The sequence below is a fragment of the Ailuropoda melanoleuca genome, chromosome 6, assembly GCF_002007445.2.
Source record: "Ailuropoda melanoleuca isolate Jingjing chromosome 6, ASM200744v2, whole genome shotgun sequence".
Classification (NCBI taxonomy): Eukaryota; Metazoa; Chordata; class Mammalia; order Carnivora; family Ursidae; genus Ailuropoda; species Ailuropoda melanoleuca.
The window spans coordinates 95,973,396-95,991,251 of NC_048223.1; the positions used below are offsets into that span (position 1 = coordinate 95,973,396).

General features: G+C 44.3%; 2 protein-coding genes across 3 annotated transcripts in view; both read left to right on the forward strand.

Annotated features, from left to right (window-relative positions):
* Positions 1-11,146, forward strand: part of EXOC6 (exocyst complex component 6) — a 236,130-nt gene extending 224,984 nt beyond the window's left edge. For both annotated transcript variants that reach the window (XM_019796276.2, XM_002916102.4), the window contains exons 21-22: positions 8,918-9,030; positions 9,887-11,146. In XM_019796276.2, coding sequence (XP_019651835.2) covers positions 8,918-9,030; positions 9,887-10,019 — 246 coding nt within the window. In that variant the 3' untranslated portion in view covers positions 10,020-11,146. The remainder of the gene's footprint in view (positions 1-8,917; positions 9,031-9,886) is intronic.
* Positions 11,147-12,766: 1,620 nt separating this feature from the next.
* Positions 12,767-17,856, forward strand: part of LOC100484497 (cytochrome P450 26C1) — an 11,167-nt gene continuing 6,077 nt past the window's right edge. The window contains 4 exon segments of the mRNA XM_034662964.1: positions 12,767-13,017; positions 13,564-13,788; positions 14,271-14,546; positions 15,919-16,074. Coding sequence (XP_034518855.1) covers positions 12,814-13,017; positions 13,564-13,788; positions 14,271-14,546; positions 15,919-16,074 — 861 coding nt within the window. The 5' untranslated portion in view covers positions 12,767-12,813.

The following is a 17,856-nucleotide window of genomic DNA, read 5'->3' on the forward strand; positions in this document are numbered from 1 at the left end:
CCTTTTAATATCAAGAAGCTGAATTAGGTAGGTATTCTCATGACTGAAGAAAAACAAGCCAAGTATATATGTAAAGGTATTATAAAAATCAAAATCGTACTCAACTATTTGAGGAAAATGTACTGGAGGAAACTGAAATTTTCTTTCTATTTTGGATAATTATAGGGATTTTGCTTTTCAGAAATAGAAGCTAGAAAAATTCTTGATAATAATTTTATTAACGTCTTTCAGCATTTATAAAGAACTTTTAGGAAACTTTAGTTAAATATCTATTGTTATTTGGGTTTAAATATATAATATAAATAATTTAAATCCCAGTTGCCAAAATTATTTTAAAATTCAGCCATTAAAGATGGTAATTTCTTATATTACTAAATGGAGAGTCAAAAGATCCTCTTAAAAGTTTATGTAACAAATTCTACTCTCTGGTATATATCCAAGAAAAATAAAAACATAAATCCACACAAAAACTTGTACATGAATGTTCACAGCAGTATCATTCGTAATAGCTGAAAAAATAGAAATAACCCAAATGTCCATTAACTATTGAATGGATGAACAAATGTGGCATATCCATACAGTAGAATATTATTTGGCAATAAGAAAGAATGGAGTACTGACACATGCTACAACGTGGACAACCCTTGAAAACATCATGGTAATTGACAGAAACTTGTTACAAAAGACCACATGGTATATGACTCCTGTTTGGAGAGTGACTGCTAATGGTTTGGGGTAATACTTGTTCCAAAATTGATTGAGATGTCTGCACAATTCCATGAATATACTCAAAACCATTGATTTGTACACTTTAAATGGATGAATTATATGTGAAATACATCTCAAAGCTCCCTTAAAAATTTTTGTAAAAGTAACAGAACAAGAAATAGGAGTTTAATTATATTAAAGTTATAAAAGCAAAAATAGAGAAAAATTGTGATCACAATCAAAAATAAGAAGGCTGTGTAAGAAAGGTGAACTGTCATATGTGATAGCTGCAAGCTGATAAATTAAAAATTAGGAAAATAAGTGTATTTAGAGACACTGAGTTAAACAGAAGGAGTTAAATGTGATTGCTTCTAAGAATGGGAAGGGTGGGGCAGGGGGACTGTTGGCCTTTATGATAGGCTCTATATAATTATTAACCATGTATTACTTGTTAATTAATTTTAATAAAGAAATTAACCATATAAAATCATATATATGTATGTATGTATGTGTATGCCATTTTAGCCATGATAGTGACCAAAAAATTAAAGATAAAGCAAATGTGGATGTGTGTAAATCTGAGTAAATTCCATTTTTTGCCTCTTTTCCCAAATTCCAAACCCACCCAAGGAGTTTATCTAGGAGTACTACATAGCTTACCATCAAAAATTCTTTGAGAACATTCTACTGCTGTGTGCCGTTCACCCTAGTAAAATGACCTGAAGAGATCGATGCCTTTAAACAGTCTCTACAGAGTGCTGTGCCTAGCGCTTGCTTCTGGTCCTACATAGATGGGAGTGGAAAGGCTGAGAACGGGTTTGGCAAATGGGGCATTTGAAGAGGGTAGGCATGGGTTAAGGGTCAGGTGTATCAGAGAGCAGAGGCAGCTTGAGGGCAGTTAACACCTGAGGGCAAAAAGTGAGGTGAGAAGAGGCAGGATACTGCTATTTTACAGTTTTTGGCTAGGCCCCTTCTGGCTGCTACTTAAACTTCTCTTCTGTGCTTCCTGTGGAGTTTTTCATATGTGGTGTTTTCAGATAGTTGGAAAGGGGGTCAAGCCAAGAGCTTTAAAAATCATATTGAGCTCATCATTTGATTTCAACATCTGTTTAGAAAAAGGACTTGTATTTTCCCCCATTGGGACTAATTTAGTAAGACCCATTTTTCTTGAATCCCCAGTACTTAATTGCTCCTATTTCTTCATTAAAGCTATATTATGGTTTAGGATTTTCGTTGCTGTTTAAATCTCTGAAGTGCTCTAGGAACCCTTGCCTTGGCTTTGCGTTTTGGAGGGAGACGAAAAATGATCTGCTTTACTTTTGGAAGCTGCAAAGCAACTCTGAGGTCCCAGGTGGATTTGGTGTTTGGAAAAGGGAATTTGGGGGACTAAGGTTGACCCTGAGCCCCCAGGTCACTGTTCACATTTACAAAAGCAAACCTGGTATCCCCAGTTGCTTTTCTCTTGAGGTTGGCTTAGCTTTATTTATCTTCTGTCTTGGGTCACTGCCCCTGAGGTGCTTCAAAAGCAAAACCCAAAAGACTCAAAACAAAGCTAAACCAGATTCAAGGAAAAAATGACCTGGCACTCTGGGTTCACTTTTACAAAGGCAAAAAGTCACTTCAAGAGTTCCACAGAAGGGTTTTAAGTCGGCCTAGATTCATTGTGTCATTTGCAAAAAGTGATCTCAACAGGTCCGAGACCCCAAGTTTCTTGGGTGGAGACTGGGACTAAGACTTAGGAGGAGAAACTGTCAGCAAGCCAGATGCGTTGACACAAACGAATTCTTCAGTGATTCTGAAGCGATTCAACTATTTTGAGCATATAAATGGGACCACCCATGCAACCATATCTTTCCTTAAGCTAAATCTTTTTGTTTGCTGGACACACACAGGGAATGCTGAGGAAGTGAAACTTACAACTCACTTACAGATATTGGCATAAGTCCACTTTATGTTATCAGATTAGTTATGAAGGGTATTTTTGAATCCTTGGTGAAAAAAAGAAGTTAGGATACTAATTTTAGATAATCTTATAGATCAGGATGAGATAGAGCTGAGGCGTCTCATTTTGCTGTTCATTTTTGTATGATCCATACTCTGCTTACTTCCCAAAAGGATTTAAGGTAGAATTATTTTACTTGACTATTGAAACAAACCCATTTATAGAACTTAATACCAATTTTCATTATAATATGCCTGACTTTATCCTTTAATAAGTAATTGTAAAATTGCTTTTGAATAATCTAGGGAAGATTTATGTTTTTGTTCATGTTTGATCTACATCTTTGAATACCACGTATATATGTTAATAAATTCACCTGTTGAGACTATGTCTTACTGTTTATTTACAAGACTGAGAGAGATTTTGTGTAATTAATAACAAATGTATTATTTGTGCACTGCCATCCAAAAGGGAGCAAAGCTTAAGGTAGAGAAGTGAGGTTTTCTATAACTTAGGTTTTAATATCGAGGATATAGTGCATCCTGTGAAACCTGACCAAATGTGAGAGATAGACCCCAAGGCTATGACTGACGGAGTGCACAGTGAAGGTGAGGGTCAGTGTTTTTTTCTGGCACCACTCCAGTTTCCTCCTCTCTTCCTATCACACTCTGGCTCCAGAGCAGGCATGTTCTTTTTAAACTATTCTAAAGACCAGGTATCATGCTTTTTGGTCAAAGCAGGCATGAGTAGCAGCCTATAAAATGGGCTCATTGCATAATTCTGGCCTGGGATAAGGTTAGGTAGGACCCAAGAATAATGCCCTAGTTTTGTGTTACATCTTTTACTTCAATAGAACTGTACTTTAACTCACCCCCCCCATGGCTGATACTGAATTTTATGCCCCCTGTAACTTCCCTCCCTCCACCATTCAGTATCTCCTATCGTCCAATTGCCTCTTTGCCCTGTACATGCTTCTCATCTTCCCCAATTCAGCCCCTCCTCCTCTCAGGATTCTTTCTCCCACAGTCCCTCCGTCCTTCCCTCCCTCTTTCCATGTACCCTACAATTATTCTCCAAGCAATGAGAAATAAAGCTTCTGTTGATAATCCAAAAAAAACAAAAAAAGAATGAAAGAAAGAAAAAAGAAGAACTGTGCTTTAAAATGTGAAAAAGTGGGATTACATCAAACTGAAAAGCACAGCAAAGGAGACCATCAACAAAACAAAAAGGCAACCTACCTGATGGGTGAATATATTTGCAAATCATAGATTCGATAAAGGGTTACTATCCAAAATATATTAAAAAAAACTTACACAACTGAATATCAAAACCCCCCCTAAACAATCCAGGTAAAAAATGGGCAAAGGACTCGAATAGACATTTTTTCCAATGAAGATATATAGACAGCCTACAGACACATGGAAAAATGCTCAGTCATCAGGGAAACGGAAATCAAAATCACAATGAGATATCACCTCACACCTATGAGAATGGCTACTCTCAAAAAGACAAAGAAATAACAAGTGTTGGTAAGGATGTGGAGAAAAGGAAACCCTTGTGCACTGCTGGTAGGAATGTAAATTGGTTCAGCCACCATGGACAGCAGCGTGGAGGTTCCCCAAAAAATTAAAAATAGAACTGCCATAAGATCCAGCAATTCCAGGGCATCTGGATGGCTCAGTCAGTTGAGCATCTGACTCTTGATGTTGGCTTGGGTCATGATCTCGGATTGTGAGATCGAGCCCACGTTGGGCTCCGCATTGGGTGTGGATCCAGCCATTCCACTTCCGTTCCACTTCCGGGTATTTATCCAAAGGAAACAAAAACACCAATGTGAAGAGAGATATGCACCCAATATGTTCATTGTGGCATAATTTACAGTCACCAAGATGTGGAAGTAACTGAAGTGTCTGTCAGTAGATAAATGGATAAAGAAGCTGTGAGATGTATATATACACAATGGACTGTTGCTCAGCCATAAAAAGAAGTGAAATCTTCCCATTCGTGATAACGTGAATGGACCTAGAGGGTATTATGCTAAATGAAGTAAATCAGAGAAAGACAAATACTGTATGATTTCACTTATAATGTGGAGTCTAAAAAACAAAACAAACAAAACAGAAACAGACTCAGAGATACAGGAGACAAACTGTTGGATACCAGAGTGGGGAGTGGTTTCGGAGTGGGTGAAATAAGTAAAAGGGATTAACAGGTACAAACTTCCAGTTGTAAAATAAGTAAGTCATGGGGATGTAATGTACAACATAGGATATGTAGTCAGTAATATTACAATAACTTCGTATGGTGGCAGATGGTAACTAGACTTACCTTGGGGATCATTTTGTGGTGTATAAAGATATCAAATCACTATGATATGTACCTGAAACCCATAGGATATTGTATGGCAATTATACTTCAATTTAAAAAAGTGAAACAGGACCTTGTAGTAATTACGGATGAGGGACACTGATAGACCATTCAGAAATATTAGTGCTTCTTTGTCTAGGAAGATCATTTAACTCTTACTAACATTATATCCAAGTCTTTATCATGAGGGAATCTGTTTTCTTTACCAGTGCCCCAGGGAAGTCAGTTGACTACAGTCACTTGTCCTAGTTTGCCCACAGGCCAAAACTGGCCTTTCTCAGAGAGCTGTGAACATAAGCCAAAGAAGTCTGGAGGGTGCTCATTTGTTATACTCTGAAAAGCCTATGGAAAAGCTCTTGGGTACAATTGGGATGGTCTGGCATCATCAATCAGTAAGTTATTTCTTCAGTGTCTAATGAGTGGTTAACACTCTGCATGGACACACTTCGTGCATTTGCCTGCCTAGCTTTAGGAAGTTTGTTTCTATTTACTTACTAAATGCAGTATTATGCATTTGAAAAATCCTTACACACACGGAAATGAGAAATCAGAATAGGAGGGCAGCATGCTTCCGGCCGGATGTTTCCTCTGCACCCGTATCCATGCATCCTTTAGGGCACAGACATAGAAATGGTGCTCGAGTCTACAGCAGCTGGGTCCGTGGGCTGAGAATAATGAGCAAGCAGTCACTGGCTCCTACAGAAATCAGCAGCTTCTGTCTTAATATTAAATTGATTGTAGCGGGGCACCTGCGTGGCTCTGTTGGTAAGCATCTGCCTTCAGCTCAGGTCATGATCTCAGGGTCCTGGGATGGAGCTGGGGTAGGGCTCCCTGCTCAGCGGGGAGCCTGCTTCTCTCTCTCCCTCTGCTTCTTCCCCCTGCTTGTGCTCTCTCACTCTCAAATAAGTAAATAAAACCTTTAAAAATAAATAAAATAAATTGATTGAGCTTCCCTGTATGCTAACTGGAATTTAAATAAAAACTTGAAACTAAAAAAAAAAAAAGAAAAAATTAAAAAATTTTTAAAAATAACTTGATTGTGGCTTCCTCATGTGTTACTGTAGTTTTAATTTCTAGGATTGTGTGAGTAGTTTTTTTTCCTTTATAATTTCTTCATGTCAACATCAAAACATTACTTGTTTCCTTCTTAACTGTCGCCTCCCCACTTTCCCCACTGAAAAGGTAAACTCTTGAAGGACAGGGACTATTTGTCTCATTCAATACTGTATCTCTGGCCTGGCACAGTAATTAGCACATTATAGGTGGTCAGTCAATATTTTTTGAATGAATAAATGAATCTTATCTAGAACGTTGGCCTTTTTTCCACATTGACAATGAGTTCCTTAACCATGAATGTACAAACTTCCATAGATATCTACAAGTTAATGATATACAATGTGTATTTCTATAGAATATTAGTGTAAGTTTAAAAGCATGTAGAGAAGACTTGTCTACATGTAGGCAGGCAGGTTAAATTTTATGGTTCCTGTAACTTCTGGTGATAAGAGATTTGCACGAGTATCTGCCCACATGTGAAAATTGTAAGCATAATATTTCTTTTTCTAAGAGAGTGTGTTTTTGTGCTGTTGTGGAAGAGCCAGTTCTGTAGTCACTGTTGGAGTTGGTGTAGGTTTTAAATTCATTAAATGGACTCCTCCTTTCCCACCTGGGGGTAGATCCACCCAAGAGAAAAAGAGAGTTATTTTAAGGCCTCTTCCTCTTCCAAATCCCAAAGGTCATGTTGCTAATGCCTTTTGGAAAGAAAGGGAGATTACAGCCTGTGTATTAAGTCGTTACTTTCTGCTGACTGTGCGCATGCCCAACCATACTTGTGCAAACACACACTTAAACACCTAAAAGAGGAATCCTTCAAAATGAGGCTTTTTTAAACAACTGTGTGAGGAGTATTTATTATTGAAATTTATTTTAATATGTAATATGTAAACCTTATTTCTAACTCTAGAGTTAATACATGGCCATTGTGGACTATTACAAAAATAAGGAATTCAGTAACAGTTACCCATAACCCTCACCACACAAATAACAACCATTCTTAACATTCTCGAAGATGTTCTCCCATTCTTTTTTGATGGGTATTTTTGTAATTGTAATAGGAACATTTATCACAAGCATCTTAGCAAGATATTTAAAGTTTTGTGTAAACATCGATTCTAATAACTGCATGATATTCACCTTACAGATAGATGTACCTCATTACTTAACCATTCTCTTAATATTGAGATTTGGGCTGTTTTTGGATTTTGTTTTTCCTTNAGATTTGGGCTGTTTTTGGATTTTGTTTTTCCTTTAGTTTTTTGATAACACAGTTAAACATTTTTGAGATTAACATCATTATTCTCTACCTTTATTATTGTTTCCTGAGGTTCGATTCCTAGAACCAGGATTACTGAATCAAAGGGAAGGGCCATTTTTATAGAGTTCTTAAACATGTATTATAAAATCACATTCCAGAGATGTTAATGCCAATTTTCATTTTCACCATCAGTGTGTGTGAAAGTTTTCCCTCCTTGTGAAAGTTGCTTGTTGCTAAGCAACAGTCAAAAATTACACAGAAGTTTAAATAAATTTAAACTTAAACTTTTCTTTTTCAGACAGTATATTATTTTAACATTGTTTCAGTGTAATTTCTGTACCAATATCTTAACTTTTGATATAGCCTAGAATGTTGTCCAAAAGAAAATAGAGTGGCTTTTAGTATTAGTAGTTACTATTTTCATTATGGAATTTTCACCCTTTTATGGGAACGTCTCTACTAATAGTTGTATATTGGATGGGAAAAGAGTCAGACAAGTCCATTACCTTCCTAAAAAAGAGCTAGTTTCTTGTAACCTTTCTTTAGTTTTTAATCACCCCAGTAGTTTTATCCCTCCCAGAGTCTGTGGGTTGGCTCACATATCCTATGAGTAAATACAAATGCTTCCTTCAATTGCAAGCAAAACCAATACACCCCTTACTTATAAAGTGAGTTAAAACAAGAAGAAAGAATAATATAAAAACCGAAGGAAGGTAGTAAAGTATTTAGCTTTCTGAAACAATTCAAATGGGGATAGGAAGTTGGTTTTAAATGGCTTAGAGGAGATTAGGGTTTTAAAGTTGGATAAGGAGTTTGGTGCTTTGGTTTAGGCGCGGCATTGCTTTTAAAAGATTACTTCCATATTTGACAACAATTCTAACTGGAGATTATAAAGCAAATAGTCAATTTTAAAACACTACGGAATACAAGAGGGCTTCTTTTTGTTGTTGTTTGTTTATACAAAATGATTGCCTAGAGTTAACAGGCTGAGTCCTGAGCCCTCATTTCATAATACTGCTGAGGATCTATCACCAGGGAGAACCCAGCAGAGGTTGTTCAATGCACTTAATTGAGATTATCTGAGCTTTTGGTTTAAATTACTTTGGGAAAAGTCTAGGTACAAACGGCTTCTCTGAAAGGTAAACATACTTAACCTCTAAGAAAAAAGGTTCAATTTAAGTTCTTTGAAATTCTTCAAACAGGTAGTAGCACCAACCCTTATTAATTAAATTGGAGTATGAACTGAATAACGTGTAAAGATTAAATCTCTATACATCAGGTACAGATGTTAATATAATTCTATTAATAGTGTTTTCATTATTTTATAGTTGTTTGAGAATTCAATCAGGTATTGTGTTAGAAAAGCAACCCCTGACAATTTTAGTAATTTCAAAAGTAAAAAGATACTATGTACTGTTTTGGTTATAAAGTATAGTTAATGATAAAATTTTAAAAATGAATTCCTTATTCTTTTCCTTCTATAAGAAGGTCATATTAAAGTGGATCAAGAATGGCATATACTGTATGTATTAGCTATGGGTAAATAGTCAAAAGTTGGTTTAACATTTTTGCCCTATCTTCCTCAGCTCCTTGACCTGTTTATGGTTTGGGATTGGTCTACTTATCTAGCTGATTATGGACAGCCAGCTTCTAAGTACCTTCGGGTGAATCCAAACACAGCTCTTATTCTTTTGGAGAAGTGAGTATATTCTGAAGACTTTTTTGTATAACATTTTAGCATTTTGTGATTTAGTGATGATTGAAGAACTAGAGATTTTCAACAAAAGAGAAATGTCTAAATGGAGCTTAAAAGCTCAGTCCATTCTAATGACCAAAACATAAGCCTCTTTCTTTCCTGGTGTTGGTGTAGTTTTATGAGATTGCAGTTTGTGTTGATGTGAACAAAATTGTAGTGCATCTTGTCTAATTAAAAAAAATGGAAGTTTAGGTGTTACTTTTCCCTCTCATTATGGGGCAGATTTTCTTTTCATTTAATTATATCTCATTTTAGGTATCACTATTAATATTTTCAATTTTTGAATTAAAAATATATATTATTTTCCTACATTTCAAAATATCTGTGATATATTTGATTTCAGAGGACAAAAGGAACTGTTTAAAATAAGTGTAAATTTATTTTACCATGCCATGAAACACTACTGAGGCCCCCCCCAAAAAAATGCTGCTTTAAATTTTCTAATGTTATTTTCCTTTCACCTTGTCTTTCTATGAATGTGATTTGCAGAGTGCATAGAGGGTATGTATTTTAACGTACATTGTGGACCAATAATAAAATAGTATGATATTAGCAAATTTAACATACTTTAGTTTTACATACTAATGCAAAAACCCTACTTCGCATAGAATGTAAAATAAAGCTGCTAATTTTTTTGTAGTTGCTCTGTATTTTTCTTAGTACCTATTTTCTTTGAAGTATATTTTTCAAGCATAAGGATTAGTGAGAGATAATTCAGAGCATGCCAAGATATTTTACTTGTGACAGCATAGCTTTTAATTTCCTTTTACCAAGCCTCTTCATTCAAATATATTTCTAGGATGAAGGATACTAGCAAAAAGAACAATATATTTGCTCAGTTCAGGAAGAATGATCGAGACAAACAGAAGTTGATAGAGACAGTCGTGAAACAGCTGAGAAGTTTGGTGAATGGTATGTCCCAGCACACATAGACTTGGATTGCACTCAGTGAAACCAAATCTGTGATGCAACATTGATTTCTAACAAGCGTCATGATACAGTAATTTGTTTGCAGAATTTAAAAATGCAGTAGAAAAAAGACACTGATGAGAGATTAAACAAGAAACAAAAATATCATTTGTATGGATTTTTAAATAATTGGATACTATTTTATATATGGAAAGTGACAATTTTTTTCACTTTTACGGAAAAAAAGGCAAAACGTAATATATAAATCAGGTCAGAAATTGTATATGAAACTGATTGTAAATACATTCGAAAAACCTTATATGCCTCTGCATACAAGTATTTTTTTCAATTCTTACTTGAATGACTTTTCTGGTTTTTTTCATCAGTATCTGGTTTTGAAATGTAATCACGTCTGATATGGGAGTATTTCACTGCCATTTTGTAACTGTTAACTTTTATTTTCATCTGAATATGATTTAAGTAGACTAAATTTCCCAATTCTGCAGACTCTGTGGGGGAAATATGCAAATCTTTAAAGGTCCCTGAAATCAACCTTGATTTAACTCAGTAAGAATGTGAATTATTTGTTCTGCTTGAGTGTTTTAATTTAATGGTTCTGAATATGAAGAAAAGGTGTTTGGCTTTCCTAAAGAAGCAATGTTGTTTCTGTTTAGCAGGGTTAATATTTCTAACTGTATTGTTTGTAGCTGACCCCATTCTAGGATTTACTTGGTTTGATTTGGTTCAAGTTAAAAGAGGACAGGAATGAAGCGGGATAAACCACTTCAGGTGCTGCTTGTGCGAAGTAGATTCGTTCTTACACACAGAAGTTACCACAGGGGTCAGGTTACTTTCTTCAAATAGCAGGTCTCAGTACCTCTCCTCAGTATGGAAACAAGCCAAACCAAATGAACTCTGGAAAATCTAACATGAATGTACATTTTCTTCTGTGTAAATTACTGGGTCCAAATGGTAGTATCAACCTGATCCCAACATTGTATTTATGCTGAATATTCCTTTTGCATTTTCAGGATTTATGCCTGTAAGAAACTTACACTTGACTCTGTAAAATAAGTGTAAAGAATTATATGTACATTTCTTGATTTTGTGATGAAATATTAAAAAGGTTGAGCGAGTTGTTGAAAATGCATTGCTGTTGCATCTCTTCAGAGCTTCCTGATTGAAAACAACTGCTTCCTTCAGAAGAACTGTTACTCCCTAGTTATCGGAATGAGGAGTGTCACCAAAACAAAGATAATAAGCATTTATTCTCTTGACCATCTCAGTCCTAAAGTATTTCACGTTTTAAAAAACACTACATGGAAAATATGGTAATTCTTCAGGCACAATAAAATCTGGAAGTTAGAAGAGGAGCGGTGAACAGCTAGCTCTTTTTTGAAAACTGGAATGTGGCTGCCCCTCTCGCGCCTTACGCACCCCTGCAGGGCATTCGGGATGTCTCCCTGCCTTTGGTTGAGGCGCCCCCGGATCCGGAGAGACGCAGCCTTTGTACTGCTTGGAGTAGAGAGCACTGTGGGTTCGTAGCTATGATGGTGTGAGATTAACTTTCTTCTCTAATACATATAACACTCCTGCCACTCCCCGCCAACCCTCGGGTTGCATTGTAGGGGCCAGGGACGCCAAGAGCCCAGAGGACCAGACACAAAAAACCGGACTAGCAACCAGGTAGACCGACCGCGGTGGGGTGGCGTGGCCTTCAGAGTGGGAAGGGAACGGTGAATTCAGCACTAGAGACCGGAAAGGTGCCCCGAGATACCAGCTTCTGCTAGGATTAGGGTGTCTCAGTGAAGCTTTGAGCAGCGATGATACTACCGTCTTTTGCAGGGGTCCTGAAGTGGTAGATCAGAAACCGGGGTGGGTGTGGGGAGGTCGGGGAATCTCGACCCCGGGTCTCGCTTGTAGGTGCTTGCAATGCAAGGCAGGCAACGAAGACCTCAGTTTCCCTGGAAACTGAAACAAAGCAAAGGGGACAGACCCCAGCCCTTCAGCCCTGGAGTCCCGACAGGGGAAGGACACCTACAGCCTCGAGGGTGGGGATGCCAGGGAGCCCGCGTCAGCCCAGGGCGCGGGGTTCGCCCACCCGCGGAGCTGCGGCGTACAGCCGGAACTTCTGGCGGGAAGCTGCAGGCCCCGCCCGAGGATCTGCGCGGGGCGCGGCCCCTAGCCCAGCCCGAGCGCCGCTGCTGCTGCCACTCCCTACTCGTAGCCCCCGGGTGAGCGTGCCGCTGCCCACCGCCTCCAATCATTACTCTGCTCCGAGCGCTTTAAATATGCATGGACGCGTCACGTCGTGTGAATCGGGATCGGTCCCTAGGGAGGGAGCCAATATCTATATAAATGTGCCCTGGGTGGGCCTAGTAGGGAGGCAGGTGGGGCGGGGGTCTGCAGCCCCGGTGATCGCAGCCTACGTTGGCAACACCGGTGAGTTGCTCCTCTCTTTGCTCTCCTTTGCTGCTTCTATCAAAGGAGTGCTGACCCGGGGAGGAGGTGGGAGGGACCGGCGGATGCCGGGCGAGAGCAGTCCCGAGGCAGGCGACATCCCAGCGAGGGACTGGCATTGGGGCCCAGAAGCCGTCGGACTAGAGGAAGGCACGTTCCCTCAGGGCGTGTGGTCACTGCCGCCTTCTACTACCAGTCTGCTTCTAGAGCGAAGTCCTTTTCCGAGATTGTAAATCTCGGTTTGTGCCTGCAAGACCCAGGCCCTTTCTGGACGGAGCAGGTGAGCACAGCGCGCTCCCAGTCCCTCAGCTCTCGCGCCCCGGGCGCTGCGAGCCGCCAGATCCCCGCAGGCTCGCCATGCTCCCCTGGGGGCTGAGCTGCCTGTCGGTGCTGGGGGCGGCGGGCACCGCTCTCCTGGGCGCCGGCCTGCTGCTCAGCCTGGCCCAGCACCTCTGGACGCTCCGCTGGACGCTGAGCCGGGACCGGGCGTCCGCCCTGCCCCTGCCCAAGGGCTCCATGGGCTGGCCCTTCTTCGGCGAAACGCTGCACTGGTTAGTTCAGGTGAGTAGCACGCACCCCGCCGTGCTCGCACCCCAACACGGCCCCTTCTTCCCTCCCACTGGACCCTCCTGGCTCACGGTGTTCCCAGGGTGCCTAGTCGGCCTCATCCTGTCGCCCAGGGGCCCAGAGAGCATACACAGCCCTCGTCTTTGCTCAGCTGCTCCCTTGAAGGGGTCGTATGTTGCCGGAGTTCTCCCCAGCGCAGCTTAAACACAGCCCGACACACGCCAGGGTGAACAGGGGGGTTCGGAGAAGCATTCGCCCAATACCCTGCAAGCACAGAAGCAGGAATCAGGGGCACTTCTCAGCCGTGAGGCCTGGGGCGCTCACGTCCCCATTCTGAGCCTCGGCCTCCTCATCTCACCAATGGGAACAGGAGCAACTACATTTCCATAGGATAGTCGCGAGGCACATTTGAGCCTCGGTTTTGTATAGCCACGCGCCGGCCTGGAGCAGGGAGTTGTTAGCAAGGGGCGGTTGGGAGGCCTTGGGCCAGACCCCCAGCCAAGGTCCAGCGGCCCCAGCCTCGCTCCGCCTCGCTCGCAGGGCTCCCGCTTCCACAGCTCCCGCCGGGAGCGCTACGGGACAGTGTTCAAGACGCACCTGCTGGGCCGGCCGGTGATCCGCGTGAGCGGCGCCGAGAACGTGCGCACAATCCTGCTGGGCGAGCACCGCCTTGTGCGCAGCCAGTGGCCGCAGAGCGCGCACATCCTGCTGGGCTCGCACACACTGCTTGGCGCAGTTGGTGAGCCGCACCGGCAGCGGCGCAAGGTGAGCTGAAACCGAAGAAGGGGCCGTTGGGACTTCAGACATGCGGTCCAGGCTGGGGCTAGGTTTTAGGGGCACACTTGGAAACTGGCAGAGACCCCTGGCTAACCAGTGATCGCTTTGGGCCAGTCCCTTACCTTTTTCCGCTTTGATTTATAAAGCCAGAAATGGGACTTTAGGGACCTTTCACCTCCTATCTTCTATGTGTGATTCTGATACCAGACTGGCGAAAAATCAGACTTGGAGAGGGACCGGGGACGACTTCCTGGAGGAAGTGGCATCTGGAGGCTGGCTGGCTGGATGGGAGGGACTGTATACATCAGAGATCTAGAGGGAATGGCGAGAGCAAAAGCCGGCACATTTAGGTCCGGGCCGCTTTTAAGAGGAGAAAGGGACCGAAATTGGCCTTCTGGCTCCTCTGGAATTGCTGAGCAGAGGAAGCCGGACGGACAGCGGCCAGTGCTGACCCCGAGGGCTCCCCACAGGTCCTGGCGCGTGTGTTTAGCCGTGGGGCTCTGCAGCGCTTCGTGCCCCGCCTGCAAGGGGCGCTGCGGCGCGAGGTGCGCTCCTGGTGCGCGGCCCGTGGGCCGGTTGCTGTCTACCAGGCTGCCAAGGCACTCACCTTTCGCATGGCTGCGCGCATCCTCCTGGGGCTACGGCTGGACGAGGTCGAGTGCGCGGAGCTGGCCCGGACCTTCGAGCAGTTCGTAGAGAACCTCTTCTCGCTGCCCCTGGACGTTCCCTTCAGCGGTCTGCGCAAGGTACTGCCGCTCTGGCCTCAGACCTTCTTCTTGGGGATCCCCAGCGTGGGCGGGTCTTCCAGGAGAAGACGAGGCTCCCTCGGCGCGCCCCACGCGTCACCTCCGAGGGGGTACCGAGGCATGGTCCAGGGTGGGGAGGTGGCATGGTGGGGCGGTGGGCGTCGGGGCTGACCTGTCTTTATTCGCTGTGTGACCCGGGGTGGGGGTGGGGGCGCAGATCTCTGGGCCGCGCCTCCCGGAATGCACTCCAGACCCACCAGTAGCTGGATTCCCGATTTTGGGTCTCGGTGGCGGCCGCCCAATCAGCCCAGCTCCAAACCCCAGAGCGGTGCCCCTTGGCCTGGCCTCCGGCGCCTCTTTGGAACCCCGGGTGGCTGCGGAACCGATGGGAGCACAGGCGCCGCAGACATTCCCCCGGCCTAGCCTGGGTTGGAGAGGAGTGGGTGCTCGTCCGGCTCCTCGTCCGTGGCTCCGGGCCCGCTAGTTCCAGATCAGAGAACCGCTGCTTCTTCAGACTTAAGAGCAATGGGCCGGGCAACTAGGAGGCTGCGTTTGACTTTTCTTTTTCCGTGAGCTGGGGCTTCTCACTGTACCGATGCCTTGGTTTTCCTCACCTGAATAAAAATACTAGTTATGTATGAAGGTGCATGCCTGAGGCTGATCGTCCTGAATACATTTTCTGAGTTAATCCTCTCAGCCTGCAAAGTGTTCTTTTATTGGTGAAGAAACTGAAGCTCAGAGAGGTTAAGTGACTTATCCAAGATCACACTGCTCATAGGGGCAGAGGCAGGATTTGAGCCTAATCTCCTATGATCTCGAAACCCAAGTGCTCAGATGCTTTGGCTATGCTTGCTCGCTGAACTTCCACCCTCTTGCCTTCCAGCTTACAGAGGCTAATGCTTAGAACATCTGGTAGTGGTCTCTAAGCCAGAGCTTTTCTGGATGCATCAAAGTGTGCTTTCCTCTCTCCACTGGTGCCGACTGCCCCTGCCTGAGTCTAGTGCAGGGAAAGGGCAATGGGCTGATTCCACCTGACTAGGCTCTGTGCCAGGCCTAGGCACTGAGCGCTGTATGACTGGGCAATTGCTTGACCCCTCTGAGCCTCAGATTCCTCTTCTGAGGATGACAGTAACTGCTTGCCTTGCCTCCAAGGTGGAACGTGATAATCAAGAGAGAATTATGTATAGAGATAGTGGATAAGTTCTTGAGCATTCACTGAGCCCCTACTATGTGCCACACATGGAGCTAAGTTGAGAAGCTTGACACCTGGATCTCAGAGCCAGGACAGTCCCAGGAAGATCTGGGGCGTAGGTGTACAGGCCTGGCCCCCTCGGCCTTCCTGCCCCATCTGCCTTCTCTCCCCATGCATCAGGGCATCCGGGCACGAGATCAGCTGCATCGGCACCTGGAGGATGCTATTGCAGAGAAGCTTCGTGAAGACAAGGCTGCAGAGCCAGGTGACGCCCTCGACATGATTATCCAAAGCACGAGGGAGCTCGGCCAGGAGCTCTCAGTGCAGGAGCTGAAGGTAGGTATGGGAAGGTTCAACTTCTTTTACGTTCCTAGCAGGTCTCCAAACACACCCTGCATCCTGCCCCCAGCAGGGTTCTGTTTGGCCCCACTTGCGGGGGGCAGGGGAGGAGATGTGGGTTCCAGTCATAGCTCAGCCCTACCCACCAGCTCTGTGGCCTTGGGCCAGTCACCATCCCTCTCTGTAAGAGTGTGGAAGGCATGAATCCCAGGCCCTGGCTTACAGGTTCTGGTCACAAACAGCTCTGCTTTCCCCACCCCCTTCTCTGTCACTCCATGCCTTTGCCTCTGCTGTCCCCCCTGTCTATGAGGCCCTCTCTGCTCCTTTTCCCTACAAACCCTAAGGGCTCTGGGTCAAGCTCCACGTTCTCCTTGAAGTTCCCTCTTCTTCCCCAAATTGACACTCTCCTTCCATGAGGCACCTTGTCACTTGGCACCTTTAACCTCTATTTTGCCACTGCTAGGTCTCCCCTGAGAATTAGAGCCCCTCCCCATTTATATGTAGAGCACAGGCAGTGGAGGAAAAGAGAGCGGCTTTGGAATGGCTCCCAGGACCTGCTGGAGAACCCAAAAAGGGATGAAGAGTCTGGGGGTGCAGGGGAAGGTTAGAAATGGAAACACCTCAACCCTTCCAAAAGGAACTCCCAGTCATTCTCTGAACCTTAATGTCCCACTTTCCAAGAGCCATGAATGGTAGGGCTCAGCCTTAGTTTCTTCGTTTGATTATGGGGCTAATAATCTTTACCCTGACTTCTGGGTGGTTATACGATCTGGAAGAATCCAGGGGGTTAGAAGTAGATGAACAGTGGGCTCATGAGTCCTGGGAGAGCCGCTGGATGGGAACAGTTTTCTGCTGTGAAGGTGAGTGCTTGACAGGGCTGGGGAGGGGATGACAACACTCTCCAGGTCAGGAATCTTCAGTTCTGGTCTGGACCTCCGGGGCAGGCCAGGCAGATGAGGCCTAATCCTGAAGGACCTTTTGGCTCCCATGTTGTCCAGCACAGGCAGTTGTACTTGGACCGGGTCTCATCCCAGAGACATTATGATGTATCTTTTTGGTGTCAGGCTGTTTGCTGGGACTGAGGAGATAGATAGCTCTGAGCAAAACACAGCCCCTGTCCTTGTGCCGGAGGGGAGGGGTACACATTCATCCTATGATCACACAAATCAATGTATAAACACAAACTGTGGGTGCCACCAGGAGCTGGGAGGGCAGAGCGAGGCAGTGAGGGTGAGGGCTAGGGCTTGGAGGATGAAGCCACCAGGGCCCTCCTCTGTCTTTGGTCAGTGCAGACTGGGAAGAGGTCATCACCCATTGGACCACTCCACTAAGTGGGAGGAGGAAGCCACGATGCGTGGAGGCTGGCGCCGCCGCTGCTGCGGGTGCCTTCCTCGTCCCACCCCCGTTCCAGTTCGCGGTCAGGACACCCCGCAGGGGTTGCAGGCAGCATCACCAGGTGGTTAACAGCACTGGACTACACTGCCCCTGTAAAAACAAGGGTAGTAATTGTGCCTCGCAGAGTTGGGATGAGAAGTTAATACACTTCAAGCACAAAGAACAGCACACTGAGTAAGCTCCCAGCGTGGTCTCTGGAAGCCCTTCCAAAGATCCTGGTTTCGGTCGTTGCTGTCTGTGCCTTTCTCTAGAGGCAGACTCGGGATTCGATCGACTCCGGGCCCGCGCTCGGAGCCGCCACTCTGGCTTTCGCGCCACGGTAAATCTGGGCCCTTCGCTTCCCAGCCCCGGGGCGGCGAGGCCTTGCGGCCAGGGCCCGCGGCC